General features: G+C 46.3%; 1 protein-coding gene across 11 annotated transcripts in view; it reads left to right on the top strand.

The window, feature by feature from the left end:
* LOC127004780 (dnaJ homolog subfamily A member 1-like) overlaps positions 1 to 26,576 on the top strand; it is a 77,368-nt gene extending 50,792 nt beyond the window's left edge. For all 11 annotated transcript variants that reach the window (XM_050872893.1, XM_050872896.1, XM_050872886.1 and 8 more), the window contains exons 4-7: positions 14,273 to 14,419; positions 15,932 to 16,096; positions 16,797 to 16,982; positions 25,884 to 26,576. In XM_050872893.1, the coding sequence (XP_050728850.1) occupies positions 14,273 to 14,419; positions 15,932 to 16,096; positions 16,797 to 16,982; positions 25,884 to 26,114 (729 nt within the window). In that variant the 3' untranslated portion in view covers positions 26,115 to 26,576. The remainder of the gene's footprint in view (positions 1 to 14,272; positions 14,420 to 15,931; positions 16,097 to 16,796; positions 16,983 to 25,883) is intronic.
* Positions 26,577 to 26,673: the final 97 nt, after the last annotated feature.

Raw genomic sequence — 26,673 nt, 5'->3', positions numbered from 1 at the left:
AGTGTCGCACTAGTTGCAGCGGTGTTACAGCGGTGTCACAGCCGTGTCACGTCGGTGTCACGGCGGTGTTGCGGCGGAGACACAACGATGTTTCCATGACCAAAGTTACGGCGGAGTCACGGCGCTGTTTCCACAGTTGCAACGATGTTGTAGCGGTGTTACAGCGGTGTCACGTCGGTGTTGCAGCGGTGTCACGGCGGTGTAACAGCGGAGTCACAGCGATGTTTCCATGACCAAAGTTACGGCGGAGTCACCACGTTGTTTTCTCACAGTTGCAGCGGTGTCACAACGGTGTAACGGCGGTGTTACAGCGGAGTCACGGTGGAGTCACGCCGTAGTTACAACGCAATTTCCATGGCCAAAGTCACGGCGGAGTTTCCGTGGGCCCGTGTTGCAGCGGAGTCACCGCGGAGTTTCCATCAAAAGTTTCCTATGTGGGAAGGCCCCTTAAGTTCGCAGATGATACCAAGATCGGTAGAGCAATGCAATCAGACCGGGACGTTAGCGTTCTCCAGGATGAGCATGGCAGACTATATGACTGGGCGGGGAAGTGGCAGATGGAATTTAACCCTCTCGCGCACCGTAAGTTTCCAATAAGTTTCTGTTCCACTCACAATGGATTTCTCAGCCCGACCGGCCTTTTTTTGCCGCCGCGATACTCTACATTCCCGGCCGTATTGTACCCTCACAGATATATCGTACCCCAACAAATTTGGTATCAATGGCTTCATAAAGACTTGTACTAGAACACACGCAAATAAAAATAGAGGAAAATAAACAATACATACTTGTTTTAGGTTTCCGTATAGAGTATTGTAAACAATATATCTTAAGTACCATGTCTTCCCCCTCGCTAGCTCGAAAGCTTGTGGGCCAACTTTTCTTGCCGAATATATGTTTCGAAGCGGAATTTAGTGAGGATTCTTTTGGTATCTTCAAAATCCTCATACGCCTATTAGTTCCCGAGTTACACCAAGAAAACTGAATTTATATCAAAATAATCGACAGAGTTGGCGCTCCCTCATTTCCTTTTACTATTACGCTATTTTTTTTATTATTTGTAAATAAATTTTATAGCATTATATAGCTAATTTCATATGGAAAAAGATGCAACCTTCAAAACTACACCAACCCTTGTAGGTATCGTGTGGTAACGCCTGCACTGAAGTTCCCCGCGCAATATATGCAACTTTCGCTGTCCGTAACTAAGTACCGTATCTTCCCCACTTGCTAGCTCGAAAGTTTCTGAGTGAAATTTATAGCTGAACATATGTAAAAAAGCGGAATTTAGTGGAATCGTATGGTGTAATCCAAATCCTTCTAGGTCAAATAGTTATTGAGTAATGCAAATAAATCGGAAATAATGTCAAAATATTTCGCAGAGCATAAATTATAATTAATAAACATGGGAAATAACAAATAGATCGAAACAACAACAAAAACTCACCAATATTCCAGCGGAGAAAAAGCAGGGTGTGCCATGTGGTGCGATGAATAGGTCGTGGTTGCGTTGAGGTGTCGAGTAAAATGCTGCTCCATGCGTGTTTGTATGTCTGTCTGTCAGTCTGTCTGTGTGTATGAATGTATGTCCACCAACAATTTCAGCTAGCGAGAGAGAGAGAGAGAGAGAGAGAGAGAGAGAGAGAGAGAGAGAGAGAGAGAGAGAGAGAGAGAGGAGGAACGCGAAAAATAGATAGACAGATAGACATATAGGGTGTGGGAGTGGGTGGGGTTGGAAGTGAGGTGATGGGCGATAGAGGGGAGTGGGGGAGGTGAATTGTTGGTGGGCAAGGTATGTGTGTGTGTTGGTACGTGTGTGTGGGGGGGAGTGAATTAGGGCAGGAGAGCATCAAGGGAGAGCACATGGTGAAACCTGTCAAAGCAGGCACCTATGCACAACGGCACCTCACACACTGAACACTTGTTGCTGGTGTCTCTCCTCCTCTTGTACACCACATAGCACAGGTGGCACCGCAGCCTTTTCCCCGCTGGAATCCTCAGCCGCTCGTGCCCTAAAGCCACATCCAGCCGCACAGAGTCAGCCACAAAACGCCGCCGCTTCGTGGGAGGCTGGTTTCCATCCTCATGATCTCCATCCCCAGGCGCAGCCCTCACACCTGCCAGAGGCGCAGGTGCCTGTACTGCAGACGGGCCAGGGGGTGGAGTGGCGGGTGCCACCCTTGCAGCGGCAGGGGCTGGTGGCGGAGTGGCGGGTGCCAACCCTGCATCGGCAGGGGCTGGTGGTGGAGTAGCGACCGCAGGGGCGAGGAGTGGGGAATAGGGGCTCGAGGAAGACTGCTGGACTTGCACACCTGGTGCTGGTCCCCTACCCACCCGGATGCGGGGATCCATAGGTGCTTGTAGGTGTGCGGGCAGGTCGGGAGCATGGCGGATAGGGACCCCCGATAGTGGCCACTCCTCGTCCTTGTAGTCCAGCAGCTTCTCGATGACCTCCGACATGAAAGCCTTGAGAGACATGTGGCGCTGGCCAGACTTCTTATAGAGGGTGTGCGCGTTGAAGAGGGCCATCTGGATGAAGTAGAAGGTGAGCTTCTTCGTCCACTTAGTAGTACGCCGAGGGATGGGGTAATACTTCACCATCTAGTCGAAGTGGTCCACACCACCCATAAACTGGTCATAGTCTTCGACCATAACAGGTTTTTGGATGGTGTGGAGCACGTGGTGGTACTTCCCATCTTGGCCCTTCTCTTCTTGTTGATAGTCTTTTCAATGGTGGCGTTGGTGTGCATGGTTGACACCATGGGGACGACTTTCTTGTCCTTCCATATGAGGACATGCACACCATTCCTGTGCATAGACTCCAACGCGTAGTCTGCCAGCCGCCGTGGCTTTGCCATGTCCTGCATCCTCTTCGGTGATCCCCTCATCAGCCGAAGTGTGCCACACACGTACACCTGCCTCGACAGGAGTACCTCGCACAGGCGGACAGAGTTGTAGTAGTTATCCATGTACAGCCTGTACGAGTGGCTGATGAGGGGCTGGATGAGATCCCCCACGGTGTCTTCTAGTGTCCGCTTCTCGCCTGTGTACACCTGCAGGTTGCAGATGTACCCCGACTTTGCCTCTGCCACGAGGTACACCTTGATGGCGTACTTGGTTGGCTTCATGGGGTTGTACACCCTGAAGTGGAGGCGGCCCTTCCACCCCAAGGAGCCTTCGTCGAGTGACAGGTTCTGCGTCGGGGTGTACACAGACTTGAACAGCCGCAGGAGATACTCCATCACAGGTCGCACCTTGATGAGGCTGTCAGTATTCCCCAGGGGCACCGCACGACAATTGAATGCATGGAAGTACTTGAGTATGGCGAGGAAGCGTTTTCCACTCCTCGCCCGCTGGAAGACCGGGTAGTTGTGAAGCCTGCTGTTGGTCCAGTAGTCCCGTATAGAGGGTAGCTTCACAATACCCATCAGCAGCACCAACCCCAGGAAGATGGCCATCTCCTTTTCGTTGGCCTGGTGCCACGCCACTGCCTCCGCCCTCCGGAACACGGCGTACATGTTTGTCTCCTCTGCCAGGAATGCCAACAACTTCCTTGTAAAAACTAACTGGAAAAACTGAAGGGGAGTCACTGGCACGGGGACGTTGAAGCCTGGTGTCCCGGTGAAGGAGAGGAGGTTGGGGACGAAGGGCGTGGAACACCAGCCAACGTCCCGAGGGTCTACTCCAGCAGGCGGCGAAGGTTGTCGTGCGGCACGCCCCCTCCCCGCCCTGGCTACTCTGTGGGCTCGGCTACCACGCGGCCTACCCCCCCCTCTCCTGGGCCCCCGGCGTCCACGTCTTGAGGGGTGAGGTGGTGATGGGTATGGCGAGGTGGCAGTGGATGATGGTGATGAGTGTGATGATTGAGAGGTGGCAGTGGATGCTGGTGATGAGTGTGATGATTTTGAGGTGGCAGATGATGATACTGGTGGGTTGGATGATATCCAGGTGATGAGGGCCGGGAATGCTGCGGGAGGTCAGGTAGTGGTGCGTCAGGTCGTGGTGGTGGTGATGGGGGTTGGAAGTGAGATGACGAGAGTGGGGCAGGTGAAGATGGCGCAGTGGCAGAAGTACAATGAGGAGAGCTAGAGATGTGTGAGTCTTGGATATGAGAAGGAGGGGTTGAAAGTTGAAGGGGTTGAAGGGTGTGATATGCGAGTGGTGAGGAGCGTGGGGAGACGTGGGGCGTTGTGCCGGGGGTCCTCAGGACCGGGGTTGCAGTGGTGGTGGGGGGGATAGGTAGGGTGGTAAGGTGACCGACCCCTCCTCCCTCCACTCTTGTCCTCTGGTTTCACTCCTGTGAGGCCTGGTGTTGTGGTGTTGCCTTGGGTTGATGCGAGTGGGTGAGGATGGGTCATGGCGGCGGCGGTTAGAGGCTCAGTGGAGGTTGTGGTGCCGTGCCTCCTAAAGCCGCCTCCTCCTCCCTCCTCATCACTCATCTCCTCGACACCGCTGTGTTCACCGTACGTGTGCCAATCATGAGGACTGTCCGAGTCCTCATCACTTGATGAATCATGAAACAAGGCGTATCTTGCCCTCACACAAGCTACGACGGGCCATGATGCACGCACGCTGACACACGTTGGCCACAATAAATAACGCCCTATATCTCTGAAATCACACACAAAAAATATATTATTTTTACGTAGAACACAACGCTACACACGTATATATCACAAAACACTCGATTTTCGGTGGTGCGGGACGGATTAAAGCCCACGCGGGCCTCGCTTATTTTGGAGTGAGGGAGCGCGTACCTCCCTGCATGACCATGGAGGTATTATAACAGGAGGCGCCTTCCCGCGCCGTCCCCATACAGGCGAGTGAAGCCAGTGGGCGGAGCTTACAGAGTCTGTGGGCGGAGCTTACAATCGGCAGATAGACCCAAAACATTGCGATCTCCTGGGCGGAACTAAGGGAATTTACCACTTGTTTTTGCATCTAGACGAAAAAATAAAAAAAGAATTGATGGCTTGAGTTATGAAAAGTACATAAAATTTTCCTATATATTTAATGTAGATCTATTATCAATTTAAGGTCAAGGCAGTCCCGTGGCTTAAAAAAAAACAATGAAAGGGCCCCGGCATTCCATGACAGTGTTGCAGTGTGTGTCCCTCGGCCTGGCACACAGCGTGCAGCAGACACAGGGGAGTTAATAACCTCCCAGTAGTACCTATAGCCTAGCCTAAGACGCATTGCTACCACATCCTGAGGTGCACTGTGTCGCCCATAGGGGTAAACAGTGGTGGGAGACACTTGCATAATGGAGGCTGCTGGTGCTACCATTGTCACAGCAGTGTCTGAGTTGGGTAGCAATGTTATTATGGAAATAATCCCTAATTATATTCTTAACATAGCTAAGCGTATAGTCAGTGTCAGGGTCCACTGTGTCATCCTGAAGGGCACGTCGAGCAAGGCAGTCTGCCTTTTCATTGTGCTGGATGGAAGGGCACCCAGGTGAAGTGGACCGTGGCACCTGCGGCCTCAAGGGCACGGAGGGCAGTCAGGCACTTAGTCACAAGATCACAGTCTGTAGGGAAGGAGGACACAGGTTCATGTAATGCAGCCTGGCTATCAACAAACAAGTATACATCTTTGCGGAAAGCTGCTACAGTGTGGCGAGCCTCAAGTATGGCATACAGCTCAGCCCGGGTCGAGGACAGGTACCCTGGCAGCCACCTGGTAATCTCAATGTCAGTGTACAACAGAACTGCAGATTTCTATCATATGTAGCCCTATCTGATTATACAGTTCTCAACTCACCTGTGAAATGATGTAGAACGTGACAACTGTATTGGCAATCAGCACGTGACTGCAAACCTGTTCCACTCATCCACCAACCACTCTGTTAGTAAACCAATTTTTGCCTATGTCCCTGTTGAATCTGAATTTATCCAGTTTAAACCCATTACTTCGTGTCCTACCCGGTTCTCTTACCAACAAAACCTTATAATTATCCCCCTTATTAAAGCCCTTCATCCATTTATAAACCTCGATCATGTCTCCACGCACCCTTCGCCTTTCTAGAGAATGCAAGTTTAACTGTTTGAGTCTTTCCTCGTATGGCAAGTTTCTCAACCCCTGAATCATCTTCGTTATCCTCCTCTGCACCGATTCTAACACTTTGATATCCAGGTGACCAGAACTAAACCACATAGTCAAGATGAGGTCTAACTAATACTAAATATAGTTTGAGGAAGACTTCGGCGCTTCTATTGGCTCCTTCAAATAAATCCCAGTACCCTATTTGCTCGATTTCTAGCATGAATGCATTGTGCCCTTGGACGGAGATCAGGAGCTCACTCAGACCCCTAAATCCCTCTCGCACCCAGACCTGCTTATGAAAGTGTCATTAAGCAATAGTTATGTGAGGGGTTGTTCCTACCTACACTCAGAAAAGGCAGGGATTGTATGCACTTTCAATGCGTCTACTGGATCAGCTGATATATGTTTTGAGTCTAAGGGGGGTGGGGAGACAGCGGACCAATAGCGCGTTGGCTTCGCGTTCGTGACGTCATGGCGGCTCCAGGCCGGCCTCCAGGCCTCCAGGGCAAACTGACGAGCAAAATGGCTCCGCGCCAGCGTTACCAGATTGTCGTACTTAGCCTCTTATGTTTTCCGATTTCCTACCCCAAAACTGTCTCCTCCACTTCAAGAACTACATTTATTTATAATTACCGTTGAAAGGTTTAATTATTAGTGTCTTTTTGCTATAGTTAAGTGTCTAAAAACGGCAAGTACAATGGTGGATACGATAATCTGGCACCGCTGCTCCGCGCTTCTATCCCTCGCCCCATAGAGGGGTTGCCGTATGTTACCATGAAGAAACTTATCCCACTGAATAACTATGCCAAATTAGACGCAATTTCACCGGAAAACTTTATTTTTAATGAATATTTTTATGTTTTATGACGTAAAACGCGTCATCGTGCGCCAGGACCTTTTTCCCTTATTGACTCAAAACGAGTCATCGTGCGCGAGAAGGTTAATGTCAGGAAGTGTACTATTCTGAGTGTAAAGCTGCTCCCACACTGGGGTTGGTAACGCGCTTCATGAGTCGGACTTTCGAGGGGGAAGGGGGGGGAAACTCCCAAACGGGCGAGGCGACCGTCTGAGTCAGACGTCAGTGGACGTTGTACGGTTCCTTCCCTCGGGGTAATACAGGGAATCCCTTTATCCCTCTCTTCTCTCCCTGTCCCCGGTATAAAAGAGAGCGCAGAGCGATGAAGTGGCCCATAACCCACCCTCATTTCAACCTACAGGTAAGCAGCTTTCCGTTGCCCAGTGATTTAACGCCCTCCAACACCCATCCCAGTGAAGCATTCCTCCCCTTCTCCCCAGTGCATCATCCCCCCCCCCCCTGTCCCCCGGCTTACCATACTGATTAATATCTTAGGGGCGAGTAATTACCCTTTTGCCCACAAGCCGCCCTCGATCATTTCAACCTGCTGGTGACGACCCGGCGACACAATCGTCTCGTCCACACACACACACACACACACACTCGCACACACCACCCAAACTCCCTCCTACCCCAATTAATGTTCAACATGTAATCGTTCTCTCGTAGCTCTTGTGAGCGAACCGTAGGTCCTCCAAGGTCATGTCGTGTAAATTGTAAGTTCTAGGGCAATCTAGGCTATTAACATGCAGTGTTTCTCTCGTATCCCCTTGTGAGCGGACCGTTGGCCCTCTGAGGTTATGCCGTATAGATTGTAAACTCCTCTAGACCATCTTCACTGTATGGAAACAACTGAGCGCGGGACTCGCCAGTCCCGCCAAATGCCCCTCGGCTAGGTTCTCGGTGAGTCCCGCGTAGCTCCGCCCATTTTACCATATATGGGAGTTGAGGCGATCGAGTAGCGTGATGACGCGCTTGAAAAGTCCTAGTGTGGGAGCAGCTTAATAGGTAGGAATAACCCCTCACACAATTACTCCTTAAATGACACTCCTCTAAGCAGGTCTGGGTGCGAGAGAGACTTAGGAGTCTTAGTGAGCGCTGACCTCTGTCCAAGGGCTCAATGCATTCAGGCTAAAAATCGGGCAAACAGGGTATTGGGTTTCATCTCAAGGACCGTAAACAATAGTTGCGCTGAAGTCATCCTCAAACTTTACTTAGCACTAGTTAGACCTCATCTCGATTATGCAGTTCAGTTCTGGTCACCCTATTATAGAATGGATATCAAGATGTTAAAATCTGGACAGAGGAGGATGACAAAGATGATTCAGGGGGTGAGAAACTTGTGTTATGAAGGCAGACTGAAGCATTTAAATCTACACTCTCTAGAGAGGCGAAGGTTGCGAGGAGACCTGATCGAAGTCTATAAATGGATGAAGGGCTTCAATAAAAGGAACGTCAATAGGGTTTTGATTGTATAAGAACCAAGTAGGACACGTAACAATGGTTTTAAGTTAGATAAATTCAAATTCAACAAAGACATAGGCAAGAATTGGTTTACCAGTTGAATGGTGGATGAATGGAACAGGCTTGGCAGCCATGTTGTGGGTTCCAATACCATAAATACATTCAAGAAGAGGTTAGATAAAGTCATGTATAGTGATGTAAGGAGCGGTTAAGAGTACAGGAGCTGCCTTGTACAGGCCAACCGGCCTCTTGCAGACTCCTTACGTTCTTATGTTATCATGTTCCTATATATATATATATATATATATATATATATATATATATATATATATATATATATATATATATATATATATTTATTTATTTATTTATTTATTTATTTATTTATTTTACAGCAGAGGTGTCAGTTCAAGGGCATAAAAAAAGGAAACAAATGTGAAAAAAAACTTGCTTCTCACTGCTCCTAAAAAGAGTTAGAGGAGTGGCCGAAAGAGAGGTCAATTTCGGGAGGAGAGGTGTCCTGATGCCCTCCTCTTGAAAGAGTTCAAGTCGTAGGCAGGAGGAAATACAGATGAAGGAAGATTGTTCCAGAGTTTACCAGCGTGAGGGATGAAAGAGTGAAGATGCTGGTTAACTCCTACGTAAGGGATGAGCTTGAGTAAAAAGTCGTGTGTGGGGAGGCCTCGGGAGGGGGCGAAGCATACAGTTAGCAGGTTCAGAAGAGCAGTCAGCATGAAAATATCGATAGAAGATAGATAGAGAGGCAACATGGCGGCGAAATTTAAGAGGTAGAAGACTATCAGTAAGAGGAGGAGAGCTGATAAGACGTAGAGCCTTAGACTCCACTCTGTCTAGGAGAGCTGTGTGAGTGGAGCCCCCCCACACGTGAGATACATACTCCGAACGAGGGCGGACAAAACCCCTGTAAATGGATAGCAACTGTGCGGGGGAGAAGAACTGGCGGAGACGGTAGAGAACGCTCAGCCTCGAGGAAGCTGATTTAGTAAGAGAAGAGATATGAAGTTTCCAGTTGAGATTTTGAGTTAAAGATAGACCGAGGATGTTTAGTGTTGAAGAAGGTGATAGCTGAGTGTTGTCACAGTATAGGGGATAGTTATTTGGAAGATTGTGTCGAGTGGATAGGTGGAGAAACTGTGTCTTTGAGGCGTTGAAGGACACCAGGTTCTTCTTGCCCCAATCGGAAATAGTAATAGTAAGGTCTGAGGCTAAGCGTTCTGCTGCCTCCAGCCTGGAATCGTTTTGTTCCTGTTGGGTGGGGTCTTCTATTAAAAGAAGTTGAGTAATGCAGAGTAGAGTCATCGGTGTAAGAATGGATAGGACAGTTCGTTTTGGAAAGAAGATCACCAATGAACAGCAGAGAGTGGGAGATAGGACAGAGTCCTGCGGAACACCACTATTAATAGGTTTAGGGGAAGAACAGTGACCGTCTACCACAGCAGAAATAGAACGATCAGAGAGGAAACTTGAGATAAAGGTACAGAGAGAAGGATAGAAACCGTAGGAGGGTAGTTTGGAAAGCAAAGATTTGTGCCAACCTTATCGAAGGCTTTTGATATGTCCAGCGCAATAGCAAAGGTTTCACCGAAACGGCTAAGAGAGGATGACCAAGAGTCAGTTAGGAAGGCAAGGAGATCACCAGTAGAACTCCACTTGCGGAAACCAAACTGGCGATCAGATAGAAGATCAGAAGTGGAAAGGTGCTTTTGAATCTTCCGGTCAAGGATTGATTCAAAAGCTTTTGATAGACAAGAAAGCTAAGCTATAGGACAGTAGTTTGAGGGATTGGAACGGTCACCCTTCTTAGGCACAGGCTGTATGAAGGCATACTTCCAGCATATATCTATATCTATATCTATCTATCTATCTATCTATATCTATATCTATATCCATATCTATATCTATATCTATCTATCTATCTATCTATCTATATATATATATATATATATATATATATATATATATATATATATATATATATATATATATATATATATTTTTTTTTATTTTATTTTTTACGTTGTTGCCTATTGCGCCGGTAGGCATCTTCCCAGTGGGGCCTGATGGTGGTCCAAGGCTTCTTCCAGGTATATATATATATATATATATATATATATATATATATATATATATATATATATATATATATATATATATATATATATATATATATATATATATATATATATATATATATATATATATATATATATATATATATATATATATGAATGTATGTATATCTCTATCTATCTATCAATCAATCTATCTATCTATCTACCTCTATCTATCAATCTATCTCTCTGTTTATCTATCTATCTATCTATCTATCTATCTATCTATTTATCTATCTATCTATTTTGTTTGATTAATTGAACACTGCTACACGGAGTATCAGAACGACAATCTTGCTCCTGTTACACCTATAGAGGTCTGTCTTTTCCAGCAGCACATTATACGTAGTTTTGCCAACAGCCTTATTTGGAATTTTTTGATAACATTGAACTTCTGATCATGCATAAAAATGTAATTCGGGTATGATCCTGATGAAGTCATTAATTGATGAAGTGAGTCGAATAAAAAATGAATGCCGGAATTCACTAAAGAAGTATGTCAAGCGATGAAATAAAAAAAATCTGGAACGTGTAAAAATTAGGGCAGCTGCCTGGAAACCATTTAAAGTGAATTGTAGCAACGCTTACAACGAGATCGCGAATTTATTTATAATCTCCACAGCGCCATAAGTTCGTGGAAAAGGAATTGAGCTCCTCCCAGGATTAATAGAGCAAGGAAATAAAAAGGCCTGTGAGTAATTATAAACGGAAGGTTCTTACCTGAACGCCATTAATAAGGGAGCCTAAGAGGTATGCACTACACGGCAGCGAACCTTGAGGGGTGATTGCGTGCGCGCACACACACACACACACACACACACACACACACACACACACACACACACACTCTCTCTCTCTCTCTCTCTCTCTCTCTCTCTCTCTCTGTAGGCTCGCTTCAGAATTTAGAGTTCTCGGACTCGATTTTCGGGCGGAGCGGGTGTTACAAGTTTTTAGGTGGGTATTTTGCGTGATACGTGTTACTGTTTGTTGTTGGTGTTTAGGCTCACACTGTTACCTCACTAGTCAGGCCGGAGTTACCGTTGCCTGCACCACAAGTTGACTGAACTTATCTGGGTAACAAAAAGAGCCTTAAACTAAGTGATGTAGATATGTATGGCCGAGCGGAAAGCCTTAATTCACTTCAGAGTTCTTGTCCTTTTCTCTCTCTCTCTCTCTCTCTCTCTCTCTCTCTCTCTCTCTCTCTCTCTGGTATATTAAAAAGGTGTGGTGTTTTAACTATATATTACAGTCTTATACTATAGTTACAAAGTGAGCGGAGTCGCACTAAAAAGAAGGCACACTCAAAGCAAAAGCGTCCGTCTTGTTCTGCATGGGTGCTTGTCGCAAGTTATATGTGCGTCGTTTGTTCGCCGGAAGTATTCATCTTTCGGTGCTGATTTGCCGGAACTCCCCACCTTCCGGCGCCAACGTTTGCAGATTCAACGTCAGCAACCCTCTCTCTCTCTCACGGCATAAACAGCTACGTGTCCAATAACATCCGGTGGTCAGATGCAAAGCTGTGCTTCGACACGTACATTCTTACACTAATATGTACAGGGATCTTATATAAATTAGTGCCTTACATCGCTAGGTCACCTAAGAGTCGCGACCTCACGACTCACCAGACCTTCAAAAGTAAAGTTTCAGCCATGACCAGAGATCCGTCACTTGTGAGCTGCATGCTTAGTCAAGGAGGGTACTGGCTGGCGATAGCGAGTCTATCGCGAGGCCAGACCATGTTGAAGGACACACTCACCCCCATCCCCCACACACCCACACACACACGCTTATGATTACCATCAACCCTTTAGTACCTCATTTCACCTCTTCAGAATAATAAAAAAAAAAAGACTACTTTTCCCGGCTTCTCTCCCACCTCTCTCTGACCGTCTCTCTCGATATATATATATATATATATATATATATATATATATATATATATATATATATATATATATATATATATATATATATATATATGTGTGTGTGTGTGTGTGTGTGTGTGTGTGTGTGTGTGTGTGTGTGTGTATTTATATGCATGTTATGTATATGTTGTATACTAATGATAATGATTATAATAATAATAATAATAATAATAATAATAATAATAATAATAATAATAATAATAATAATAATAATAATAATAATAATAATAATAATTATCATAATAATAATAATAAAAAAATGATAATGCCTAATGGTATATTAGAAACAAAGCAGTCAGTGACACACAAAGGGTAAGGATTCGTATTAGGTCCGTGCCAGTATCTCATAATCTACTTTACGAAACATCACTGTCTCTTCTTATATCTTTTCTACAAACCTTCAACAGTCATGGAAACGCTTTGAAAATCCAATTCAAGGACTTTTTTTTTACTCTTGAAAATATGGGATAATGTTTACGAAAGCGTCGCCTCCTCTGGTGCTGGCCGCGGCGACGCTGCAGCCGCCGCAGCCGTAAAATAGCTCGCAGAGGGCTTAGGGTCGGGGAGCATATTTAAACTACTCCAACCGAACTTTACGACCTACTAACGGGGGGGCTGCGCCCCCCTCGACCCCCCCTTCTAACCATGGGGGGCGACCCCCCCCCCACATATATATGTGACTTATTTCAGCGAGGAGGTATTTTTCGCAACACCGGCTGCAGCGTCGCCGCGGCCAGCACCAGAGGAGGCGACGCGCTTTCGTAAACATTATCCCATATTTTCAAGAGTAAAAAAAAAGTCCTTGAATTGGATTTTCAAAGCGTTTCCATGACTGTTGAAGGTTTGTAGAAAAGATATATGAAGAGATACTGATGTTTCATAAGGTAGGTAATGAGATACTGGCACGGACCTAAAACGAATCTTAACCCACACAAAGTGAAGGTAGAGACGCTGACCTTGCGTTCCCTATTCTGGGCAGTCTCGAACTGTTGTTTTCGGGTACAGGTCATAGAGATTGACCACGACTAGGAGACATGCGTGAGCTTTAGCACTATAAATAAGATGAATGTGAAACTTCAAAACACGGTGCCGCCAGCGCCCTAAGCCTGCGCAGCCTGCACAGTTTATAATTATATGAGTCTACTCTGACGACGCTTGGGACGGGCTGCTTACACTTCAGTTGGTCGTCCATTGCAATGCCATGTCATTGGCCAGGCTCACTGCACTACCTGGTGCGATGAGGAAAGACTGTTAGTTGTGAAGGTGGCATTGCTCTTGTGGAGGTTAAGAAGCGAATTCCTTGGTCTTGCTAGTTGATTGTCACCCCCGCTCTCCGTTCAAGCCTAAAGCCTGTCGAGAGTCGCTTGCAGCGGTGAATAGTTTAGGGCCTTATTGTTGACAGGGAGTTCCAATGTACTGTACTGTACTGTATGTTTGTATGTATATATATATATATATATATATATATATATATATATATATATATATATATATATATATATATATATATATATATATATATATATATTTTTTTTTTTTTTTACAACAAAGGAGGCAGCTCAAGGGCACAAAAAAAAGAAAACAATAATAAAAAAAAGCCCGCTACTCGCTGCTCCTAAAAAAGAAACAAAAGAGGTGGCCGAAAGCAAGGTCAAATACGAAAGGAGAGATGTCCTGATACCTGATATATGCATGCATGTTTGTATGTGTGTATGGATAGATGGATGGAAGTATCTATGTCTGTCTATTTCTCTATCTATCAGTCTGTCCATCTCCACGGCGCACATTTCACCCAAGAAACCTACCCTTCCCAGCTCGACCAAGGATAACCTCCCTCCTCCTGTCCACAGCTGACTTACCAGCAGCTGGGTCCGGGCCTGATGGAGATGCACGGGACCTGCTCAGCCTGCGGGGGCAGCGGCAGGACCATCGCCGAGAAGGACCGTTGTGCGACTTGCAAAGGGAACTGTACCGTAAAAGACACTAAAATAACCAAGGTGAGTAGGCCACAGGTAGGCTTAACGCGTGGGCAGCTGTGAATCACGATGACTCACCTTGGTTATCTCCTTTATTATTTCATTATCTTCATCGTGTATGCAGTGGCTCCTGCTCTTTATATAATACGATGTTATGTGAAAAGATGGCTAGTATTGTAAGCAGCAAGTTTGTAGTAATAGGCTAAGGGTAGGCTCAGAGCAGGAGCCACTGAACACTCGGTGAAGATAATAACGATGATAATAATGATAATGAAAATAATGATGACGATAATACAAATAGTATTAGTATTAGTAGTAGTAGTAGTAGTAATAGTAGTAGTAGTAGTAGTACTATAGTAGTAGTAGTAGTAGCAGTAGTAGTAGTAGTAGTAGTAATAATGACCTAAGTAATATTATTATCATTATTACTAATGATAGTAATAATAATTATGATAATAATAATAATAATAATAATAATAATAATAATAATAATAATAATAATAATAACAATAATAATAATAATAATAATAATAATAATAATAATAATAATAATAATAATAATAAAAACATTAATGATAATAACAATAATGATAATTACAATAATAATAGTAAGAAGAGTCCATTACAACTCACCACAGCTAAGCATAATCTCGGGCCCAACCATACCATCCATCTGCGCCTCCGTGGGGAACTGGTTAGCACGCCTAGCTACGGATCCGCGGCCCTGGATTCAAATCTCGGCCCGGGCAATCGGCTCGCAATCCACCCGGGTGTTCATCCTTTCTTTCGGGCTGGTCGATATATGGGTAGAATGGTGAAATCTGGGGAAGGTAAACTGTGGTAACCCGGATGTTGCACCTGCTCTGTGTCACGGGGTAATGGACACAATGGGGCGGAGATGAGCAGATCGATAACAACTTACCCCAGTCCCGACAACCAACCCGAATTAACTGCCACGTACTACAGCATGAAAATGACCTTTAAAACCCATCAATATTAACCATGAACTACATCCTACCACACCTAACCACAGCCCACCAAAACCCATCATAAGTTACAGCAACCTATCCAAATCTTAGACGAGCGACCACAACCTACCCCAGCTCACCTCCACCCAACAAAACGTATCACAATCTCCCTCATCTCACCACAACCCAACAAAATGAAACGGAATCTTCCACAACCCACTTTCTCATCACAACCCAGCCAAGCCTAACCCAACCCTCCACATCCCAACTTAACTCACCACAACCTAATTAAAACTAACACAACCTTCTACAACCCAACTCATCTTACTACAACCTAACCAACCCTAACACAACCCTCAACAATCCATTCCAACTCACGACAACCATTCTGAACTTTTCACAGCCCATCACAATTCCCCTCAACTCACCGTAAACAAACCCATCACAACCCATCACAACCCGCCACAGTCACTCACCATATCATGCAGCAAGCCATATCATCTAGTCACAAGTCACCATAACTCGCCCTGACTCGCTGTGATCTACCCGGCGTGTCCCTGGCCAGGTGCACGTTGAGAGAGGCATGAGGAACGGCTCCCGGATCATGCTGAAGGGCGAGGGAGACCAGGACGCGGGGCAGCAGCAGCCGGGCGACGTGGTGATCATCCTGCAGGAGAAGGCACACGACACCTACGCCAGGAAGGGACTTGATCTGCACATGGAGATGAAGGTAGGCAGTAGAAGGAGGAGGAGGAGGAGGAGGAGGAGGAGGATAATGATGATAAAAAGGAAAAGGAAGAATTTAAGGCTATTGATAGAAAAGAGAAGGGAAGAAAGGAGACAAAGGAAGGAGGAATAAAACAGGAAGAGGGAAATGAGAAACATATAGCCTATATATTTTTTCGTTTAAGATTATGGACGGCCGAAAATGATACTGAGAAAAGATAAGAGAATGAGGAAAAAGAAGAGTGTCAATTGGAGGAGAAAAAAAGAGGATGAAATGGAGGAGAGAGAAAAGATAAAGTAAAGGAGAAAGAAGAGGATAAGATAAGAGGAGAAAGGAAAGGTATAGAACTTGGTGATTTGTTAAATGAGCAAAGCATTGCTTGAGTTCAAGAGGTGTCTTAAAACACTCTCCTCATGAGAGTTTAAGTCGCAAGAAACAGGAAATACTGTTCCAGAATCCATTAACGAAAGGGATGAATAAATGAAGATGCGCCCCGAACAATACTTGCAATAGGAAGGTGCACAGCATGCACATAAATGAATGTGAATAGAATGTCTTATAAAGCAAGGCCGCTTCGCAGAAAATGCAATTAACAAGAAAAAAAAAACATGAAAAGAACGATGAATTATAGCTCGGCTGAGGTTTACCGTTTCAGTCCCTCGGGTTGGAGGTTCAAAAGTCAAACCTTCCCCTCTCTTTCCAGATCAGCCTGACGGAGTCCCTTTGCGGGCTGCGTCGACCCATCACCACGCTGGACGGCCGCTGTCTAGTACTGAGGCAGCCACCTAGCGTGGTGCTAATGCCGGACGGCGAGCTGCGGGTACCTTGTGAGGGGCTGCCAATGCTCGGGAACCCGTACGTACGCGGGGACCTGGTTGTGAAGTTTACGGTGAGGCCTTGTCTTATGAAGTTGTTAGTGTTAGTGGTGATGGTGGTGATGGTGGTGTGCGTGTTGTGTTGAGTGTTGGTATGATGTGATGTGTTTTGTTGTTTTGTTGTGTTCTGTCTTGTGGTGGCGATGGTGATTGTGTGTAATTCATCATGGTCTGATCACGCGCTCGACTCGTGATTCCCAGTGAGTACCCTCCCTGAATGTACTTGGAGCTCAGGTGGCGGTTTTCTGGGTACGGCTGGAAGGTCGCACAAACCCGGGAGGCAGAACTCAACCCCTAATGACAGGCCCCATTCGTTGCTGGGGGGACAAGGGAACGGATTAAAGGAGAGTGCACATTCGTCTCCACACCGCTCAGGAAACGAACTTGGTATCTCTTGGTTGTGAGGCAAGAGTGCTCACCATTGGACCACAGAGCTCCGAGTGTGTGTGTGTGTGTGTGCGTGTGTGTGTGTGTAATAATAATAATCAGTTTATTAAGTAATGGCAGCTGTTAAGCTGAAAATATACTTATTAAGATTACATTGTTGTAATATGATAAAAAGGAAAAAGTACAATATGAGAGGGGTATATGTGGGAAAGTTTTGATGAACTAGAAGAGGGGAGAGGATGAGGAGGTGGAGCGCAGTGTGGCCGTGAGAGAGGAGGCGGGAAGGGCATCCTGGGTTCACACATCCACGGTTTGGTCACGGTGCCCTCCCGACACGCAAAAATGGTCAGTCGGCAGTGTATCCGTGACTATCCTTGACATACCTTGGATTTCCGGCGCGGCATCGTAACCCCGCCGTGCAAAACCTTGGACGTCGGCAAAGTCTCACGATCATTTTGGTCCGAGCAAAATGATCGTGGGTCACCACGACAACTGTCAAATGCCGTGACTATCCGGGATGGCATCGGGAAGGGTCCGGGCTAGCACCTGGAGTCCGTCGGGAACATTGGTAAGCCATCGCAAATAACCGTGACATTCCGCCGCTCAGCCACGGTATGATAACGTGTGCTGCGGACGCCTACCGACCCCATAAAGCTGTCGGGACGCTGCCGGGCTGGGCCCGTGACCTCCCCGCGCGCACATCACCATGACCCAGCGCTCTGACGCCTCCGTGCACGTGTTGCGGGTCGACGAGCTCGAGTTATCAGCCCCTGCAGCAGCCGAGATGGCTACGGAGCAGCCCCAGTCCCCCCTGCAGGAGGAAGGTACCGCTAACCAGACGCAAGAGGTAGCTACTCAGCCCCAGGAAAATGGAAGGAAGAAGGCCGCCACCACTCTCCTCGATGAGGCGGTGGAGATGGACCTGGGGGAGTGGCTGCAGGAGCACCCTTGCCTCTACAACAAGGGGCTCAAGGAATATAAAAACAAAGCCCTCAAGGACCGGCTTTACGAGGTCAGTTTGCTGCCACTAATGACCTAAGTAGCCTTGCCCCTCAATTAACACCTAAGCTTCAATATAATCCCCTTTCCTTAACCTGCTGTTGTGTTCGGCAGAGGGAAGGAAAAACATTTGTTCCTCAATCTATTTTATTCACATTCACACAGTGTCAGTATATTAAAAAATAACAAAATCATTCACATATTGGTCTAAAATATTATCTCGACAGTACAATCTAAACCTTTCTTTCATCTTTTTATTTATATCCAGTACATATTTATAATGAAAAGTAAAGTCTTGGATATTTTAAACACTAAAAAGAGCATTCACATGTTGATTCTTTTAAAACATAACAAAAGCATTCACATACTTAGTCAAAACATTATTTCGACAGTACATACATTTATCTAAATGTAAGTCATACTTTCTTATGGTTTTTATCTTCATCTGCATTCTGTCATTCATTTTTTTAATTCATATTCAGTATACATCTATACTGAAAAGTATAGGCTTTATATTCTGATCGTTAATTACTTCATGGGCACAATGTGGTGAATAGTGTTCACAGCAACGCGGAAGGCATACGAAAGGCTTTTGTAGGAATCACCTGTTGCTAAGAAACGAAGTGTGATCGCAATACGTAGTCCTGGCTCAATGGGCGATCTCCAGAATGTTGTCTGCTTCTCAGTGTGTGGGCCAACACGTGCAACAATGTCATTGAACAGGTCTTCATCAATCCTGAGGAAGTTTTTGTACAGCTCTGAATCTTCCTCTGCCAGTTCTTTCATGAGTGACATAATGACCCAAGATAGGCCGTCTCGTCAGGTAGAGCCTCACCCAAATCCTCTTCTTTTTCGACTTCTTTTTTGTCATCTGAATCAGTTCCAGTATAGTTTTCTATATGGCGAGACACTCCATGTTGTGCTTGTGCAGCATCAATATCCTCAGTTTGGCTAGGTCGCTCTCTTCCATGTTGTTGCGTTCACGAGGGACACTTGTGGACTGGTGCCAGTTCCAGGCAACGCCCCCTTTTTATACATCGGCAGAAATACCAAGATGCTACAACGGTTAGGCGCCGATGTCCGTGAAATACCGGGAAGGCACCTAGGCAAGTCCGTAACTTCATCGTGGTCGTCGTGGGTGGGTCGTGGGTTACCGGCTGTAACCTTGGTGATACACTGTCATTTTCCGTGGCCGCCGTAAGTATGTCGGGAGGGCTCCGTGGTGGGGTCGCGAATGGTCCGGGAACGTCGTTCGCGTTCCGGCGTACTACCTTTGTACACCGTTGTACAGCCGCCGCAGGGGTAATCCGGCGGTCAGATCGTGGCCAGAGGTCACGGATTAACCACCTGCTCTCCGGGAGGCCATCGTGGACCACAAATCATGAATGTGTGAACCCAGCATATTTGCGGCGGACAGTGTATGCCCGTGTGGACGGGGCCTGAGGTGTGAATCCCAGGTCAGCCCCTGGTCGAAAATGGGCAGTGGCAGCTGATGGCAGGAGTGAAGGCAGAGGCGGTGTCGGGCCGTCACTCAGATATTGGCCTTAGCGGTTACCAGCTAATCCCTGCAGCCGGCGAGACGGTGGCCGGAGATAGGGAGGCATGGTCAAGGTCGAGGGGAAGGAAAAAAGACTAAAAGGGCTTTCACACCTACACGATCTTGAACGCGACAGCTGCCCGACTACCATTCCGGCAGCATTCGGGGTCATATTCGTTGCACATCGTCTAGCCGTCGTTGGGGAGATCCGTGCACCGCGATTGTTGGGCGGTGAGTCGGCAAGGAGCACGAAAAATAAGCGCTGCGCTTTTTTTTCGGGCAGTCATCTGCGTGGTCGGCGACCTTGTCAAAGATCGGGCATTAGTGTTGCAGGCATCGTGCAGCACTCGCAGTGATCGTACAGCTAACGTGTATCATTCGTGCAGCTTTTGTGATAGGTTGGGCAGCACTCTTGCAGCGATCATGCACGAAATAAAAATGTTGACCGTTACAACAGCTACCCGACAGCTGCACAGCAGCTGCACGATAGCTTCCCGGCGAATCATTCACTTGAGCGACAGCTCAAGTGCTGCTCGACATGGCATCAGCGCGCGAGTGTTTTGGCAAATTTTAAGCCCGTTGGCTACAAAGCCGCCATCGCGAAACCCGACTTGACCTTCTGGTCTCCCTGTCGCCCTGCCTGCTACCCTACGCTCCTGACGCCCCTGTGTGCTGCCGTTACCTGACGACCCTACTTGTTGCAGTTGAATAACCACGGTCCACCAGACATCATGTCCTTAATCTCTTTGTGTGTGTGTGTGTGTGTGTGTGTGTGTGTGTGTGTGTGTGTGTGTGTGTGTAATTAAAATAATAGACGTTTTTTTTAGGAATAAGCAACTCGAAAGCTGAAAATATATATATTATACAAGGAGAGCATTCTAAAATTACAAACTTTAAATTAACCTAAAAGTAAAGTGTCTATGTCAGAATGGGCTAATCACACTGACGTGATATTCTTGATGTAAATAAAAACCAAACAGTTTTGGTGGACACTGCCACCATCTTCAGTGGTGTAAAGGAAGAGTAGAAGTAGGTAAAATGATTCACAATTCTTTTTATATACAAAACGGAACGGGTAAATGGGAGGGGCAGGACAGGGAGGGATGGGTGAGTCCGTCAGGCATCCCTCCCTATCCTTCCCCTCCCATATTTCCCCGTTCCGTTTTGTTATAAGAAGAATTGTGAAACATTTTATCTACTTTTGCTCTTCCTTTACACCACTGAAGATGGTGGCAGTGTCCACCGAAACTGTTTGGTTAAAAATATAACTCTATCGTCTGCCAGTGTGGGTTTTTATTTGCATAAAATGTCTATGTGTTGTGTGTGTGTGTGTGTGTGTAATTCACCTCTTGGTCTGCTGCGGGTCTCTCTCGAGACAGCCAGCCGTTCCCCTACGGAAGAGCACAGAGATCATAGTACCGTTCTTTGGGTAGGACTGAGACCACTCACACACAACACACCGCGACAACGAGGTCACAACTCCTTGCCTGACGTCGCGTACCTACTCACTGCTAGGTGAACAGGGGCTACACGTGAAAGAAGATAAACCCAACTTATCTTCACCCGGCCGGGGAATCGAACCCCTGTCCCTCTGGTTGTGAGCCAAACGCTCTACCCCTAAGCTACCGGTCAGGGCAGCAACACAAACGTCAATGCTGCTCCCATTTCCTGCACCTAGGGATTAGCGAATGAGGGAAAGGGCAGGCACATACCACATACCATGTTAAATCCAAATCTCCAAGATTGATCGTCGTCGATCGTTCAGATACCGGGCAGCTGTGTGGCAGGCATCGTTATGGTTGTAGAGCTTCCGTCCAGCATTCGGGAAATACTCCTTCCAGCGTCGTGTCAAAATAATCCACACCCCTGCGACGGGCTGAAATGCACCAAATTCCGACTATACCAGAACGAACCAGGATCGTAGTGTTGTCGTCCCAAGATCGCCTATGTATGAATAGCACTTAACATGAACTTCCTGGGTCTTTCCTGTAAAGCGGCTCGCACACATTCCCGGTCCTGGTCCCGATCATCCCCGATCACTCCCGATCAGCCAATCGGGACCTGACCGCCGGCAAAAAGGGCAATATTCCCGGGACCTGCGGTTTACCACCGGTGTACGACAGACAGAACGGCGGCTTACCGCCGGTAAACCGGCGACCATATACGATTTTCGATTTCTTTGACTGGCGACTGCAGCAGGTCATCCCGCGGTAGGCCACCGGTCTGCCGCGGGCAGACCTGCAGCAGACCTGCGGCACGTCGACGATCAAACACGTATGCTGCCACACCCAGTGGGAAGGGTGTGTATAATAAACGCCCCTCCAGGGTTTTTTGATCATTCATGTGTCTGACCTCGTCATGGCTTTCCTCAGCTCTCATGAACATGAGACTGAACTCCTTACATTTGACGTGGCAAGTGACCAAATTTTGATGATGCTCGCTTACCTGTTGGAAAATAGACGATTGAAAAAAATAAAGAAGAAGAGCGTGGGTGAGAACATGGATGCAGAAAAGGAAAACCTAATGTGCATGGACAGGGATATGTTCCAGGAGGTACTGAAATGAGTCGCACCAGGTGTTGTTTTAATGGGGTCCGGCCGCCTAATCGCATGCCACTTTTCCCTAATCTCTAGGTCAAACACATGTTTTAACTCGCGGTCTACCGCCGGTCTGCCGCTAGTTGTTGGCGGCTGACCGCCGGTCGATCGGGAGCATCACCAATATTTTTTGAAAATTTTGAAGTTGACCGGCTGTGGTCGACTGCGTATACGGTCATCAGGGTTGACCGGCTGTGCACCGGCGGTTTGTCGCCGACCATCCCCGATTTTACCGCCGGTCAACCGCCGACTGGCTTATCGGGAGTGATCGGGGACGATCGGGACCGGGACCGGGAATGTGTGCGAGCCGCTTAAAGGGGCTCGCACACATTCCCGGTCACGGTTTCGATCGTCCCCGATCACTCCCGGTCAGCCAATCGAGGCCTGATCGCCGGCAAGATAGGCAATATTCCCGTGACCGGCGGCGCACCTGCGGTTTACTGCCGGTGTACCGCAGGCAGACCGGCGGCTTACCGCAGGTAAACCGGCGACCATACACGATTTTCAATTTCTCCGACCGGCGACTGCAGCAGGTCACCCTGCGGTAGGCCGCCGGTTTACTGCAGGCAGACTTGCGGCAGACCTGCGGCACGTTGACGATCAAACACGTTCGTTACCACACCCAGTGTGAAGGGTGTGTATAATAAACGCCCCTCCAGGAGTTTTTGATCATTCATGTGTCTGACCTCGCCATGGTTTTCCTCAACTCTCATGAACGTGAGACTGAACTCCTTACATTTGACGTGGATAGTAACCAAATTTTGTTGATGCACGCTTACCTGTTTGAAAATAGACGATTGAAAAGAATAAAGAAGAAGAGACGTGGGGCAACGAGGGTGAGAACATGGATGCAGAGAAGAAAAACCTAATATATATATATATATATATATATATATATATATATATATATATATATATATATATATATATATATATATATATATATATATATATATATATATATATATATATATATATATATATATATATATATATATATATATATATATATATATATATATATATATATATATATATATATATATATATATATATATATATATATATATATATATATATATATATATATATATATATATATATATATATATATATATATATATATATATATATATATATATATGTGTGTGTGTGTGTGTGTGTGTGTGGTGTGTGTGTGTGTGTGTGTGTGTGTGTGTGTGTGTGTGTGTGTGTGTGTGTGTGTGTATTTACCTTGTTACCTAGTTTACCTAGTTGTAGCTTTACAGGGCCTGGGCTTACGCTCGTGTGGTTCCGTTACCGTATCTGTATTTTTCCAACTTTTCCTTAAAGTTTTGCACACACTTCGCCGATACTACATCCTCACTTAGTCTGTTCCAAACCTCTATATTTCTTTGCGGGAAGCTATATTTCTTTATGTCCCTCAAACATCTTCCCTTCCTCAATTTTTTACTGTGTCCTCTTGTGTTCTTGGTGTTTATTCCTTCTCTTTGTAGTAACTCCTCATTATCTACTTCTTCCATTTTAATCAATACTTTATAAATTTGTATTAGGTCTCCCCTTTCTCTACTTTGTGCCAGTGTCGGTGGGTCCATTTTCTTTAACCTTTCTTCATATGTCAATCCCTCCAGTTCTGGAACCATTTTTGTTGCCATCCTTTGTATTCTTTCTAGTTTTTTTATGTGTTTCTTCTTATGAGGAGACCACACCGCCTCCGCATATTCCAATTTTGGTCTAATCATAGTGGTTATTAACTTTTTCGTCATATCCTTATCCATGTAGTGGAATGCTAATCCTATATTTCTTACCATTTCACAGTCTTTACTGTTTCTTATATGTCTCAGCAGTTTCGCATCATCTGCAAACAAGCTCATATAACTGTTTACTCTCTCTGGCATATCATTTATATATACTAGGAAAAGTATTGGTGCCAATAACGATCCTTGAGGCACTCCACTATCTACAATTTTCCATTCCGATTTCATGTCCTTTACCACTGTTCTCATCTCTTTTCCCCTTAAGTAACTTTCCATCCAGTTCTTCATTTTTCCTTTTAATCATCCTTTATTCTCCAGCTTCAATAGTAGTCTTGTATGTGGAACTTTGTCAAAAGCCTTCTTCAGATCCAAGTACACGCAATCAGACCATCCGTCCCTCTCCTGTATTATGTATGTGTGTGTGTGTGTGTGTGGAGGAAGGGTGCGTGTGTGTGTGTGTGTGTGTGGTGTGTGTGTCTGTGTGTCTGTGTGTGTGTGTGTGTGTGTGTGTGTGTGTGTGTGTGTGTGTGTGTGTGTGTGTCTCGTAAGAAAACAGCTCCCTGGAGAGCTGAGCATCCTATTAGTCCAGCCCTGGGTAATCCCTAGGCCGATAAGAGAATCACCCTCTCGCTTTCTACTCTCCTTCCTATGCACGCAACAGACACAAAGAGAAAACTAACCGTAGGAAATTTTAGGCCTTGTTCTCCCCCGTCCCGTTACGGCAACGGACAGGATGAAAAGCCTCATCGGCGACACATTGGCCATTTTTACTTCTCAGTGGCACCACGAACGCACTGCACTCTGACTGTCTGTCACCTTGGTTTAACTTAATGTTCCTTGCGATGTAGGGTTTCTGATGAAATGGGAGAGGGGAAAGAAGGGGGGGGACAACAGGTTAGCCCCAGGGGGCTGCTCACTACGGAGCGCCGCGACCCATGTCTGACCTTGGTCAGGTCAGTGTGTGTGTGTGTGTGTGTGTGTGTGTTTGTGTGTATGTATGTGTAATTCACCTCTCGGTCTGCTGCGGGTCTCTCTCGAGACAGCCAGCCGTTCCTCTACGGAAGAGCACAGAGCTCGTAGTACCGATCTTTGGGTAGGTGTGTGTGCGTGTGTGTGTATGTGTGTGTGTGTGTGTGTGTGTGTGTGTGTGTGTGTGTGTGTGTGTGTGTGTGTGTGTGTGTGTGTGTGTGTGTGTGTGTGTGTGTGTGTGTGTGTGTGTGTGTGTGTGTAATTTACCATGGCCTGATCACGAGTTGGACTCGCTTTCGCCAGCAGGTGCCCTCCCGACGTGAGCAAGTGCTCATTATCGTCGATCTCTGAGTACTGCCAGGACCTCACACACCACACACCACATCTCCCTTGCTCAAGGGGGGACAGTAAACACTCCTAGTCAACAGAAAGAATCCGGCCTGAGCGGGGCTCGAACCGCCGCCTGTTTGGCTACCGGAGTGTTGTTTGTGTGCGTGTGTGTGTGTGTGTGTGTGTGTGAAGGGGGGAGGGGTTGTTTGTATGTGTATAAATTCAGTCATTTAGCCATTGGATTAGTACAGTAAAACATTTGTCTTGAGATAATAGTGCCGTTACGCCTGACCACGAGATATTGTTTACCAAGCTGTCTTTCCTCCGGCGGTGGCGAAGGTGGACTTACCGGAGCGGGTGGACGCGGCCTTTCTGCAAGAGTTCGAGTCAATGTTCCCGCGGGAGACGGGACCGTTGGAGCTGAACGGTGAGGAGGAGCAGGTCACTATGATGCCTTTTGAAGGAGCAGGGGAAGAAGAAGGAAGAGGAAGGCGTTCCAGGAGTCACAACCCGTACGAAGAAGAGCCCATGGAGACAGACGATCAGCCTCCAGGTTGTCGCCAATCGTAGGTCGTCCCAGTCGTCCGTCAAGGCTCGCTCTCTGACGCTAACGGCTTGGACTTGGTGGTTATGGGGTGAATAGGGCGGCGGGAGACCTCAGCAGGGGACTGAAGGGTGAGAATGACCTCAAATGTTTAGTGTCATGCTCGACACCTTGTGCTTATAAGATATCACCAAAATTGTAGCCTGATTTGATGCCTTTTTCCACACCTTGAATGTAAAAGAAAAATATGACTAATCTTTCTTTTACGGTTTTTAACCTTCTATGATTGGATCACTCCTGTACTTATGTGTGGGTGGTTCCGTCAAGCTTAGCCTTAGTCAGGCGTAGGCTGCTCAGCACCCCGATGATTTGCTGCAACACTACAAAGCAAATAGGAAGTAATGTTCGATTATTTGTATTGAAATTTTGTGAAAGTAAGGGATGAGATATGTCATTGCTATGCAAAATAAATCGGAAAATTTTAGTAATACATTGAGTTTTCTGTAGAGTCGGTCTCCTGAAAAGAATGGAAGACGTGCAGTCCAATTATCCTTATCTATCTATTTTTCTATATGAGTGTGTGCG

This window comes from Eriocheir sinensis, chromosome 29 (genome assembly GCF_024679095.1).
Source record: "Eriocheir sinensis breed Jianghai 21 chromosome 29, ASM2467909v1, whole genome shotgun sequence".
Taxonomy (NCBI): domain Eukaryota; kingdom Metazoa; phylum Arthropoda; class Malacostraca; order Decapoda; family Varunidae; genus Eriocheir; species Eriocheir sinensis.
Note: the sequence above shows the minus strand (reverse complement) of the source record. Positions and strands in the feature narration are given on the sequence as shown.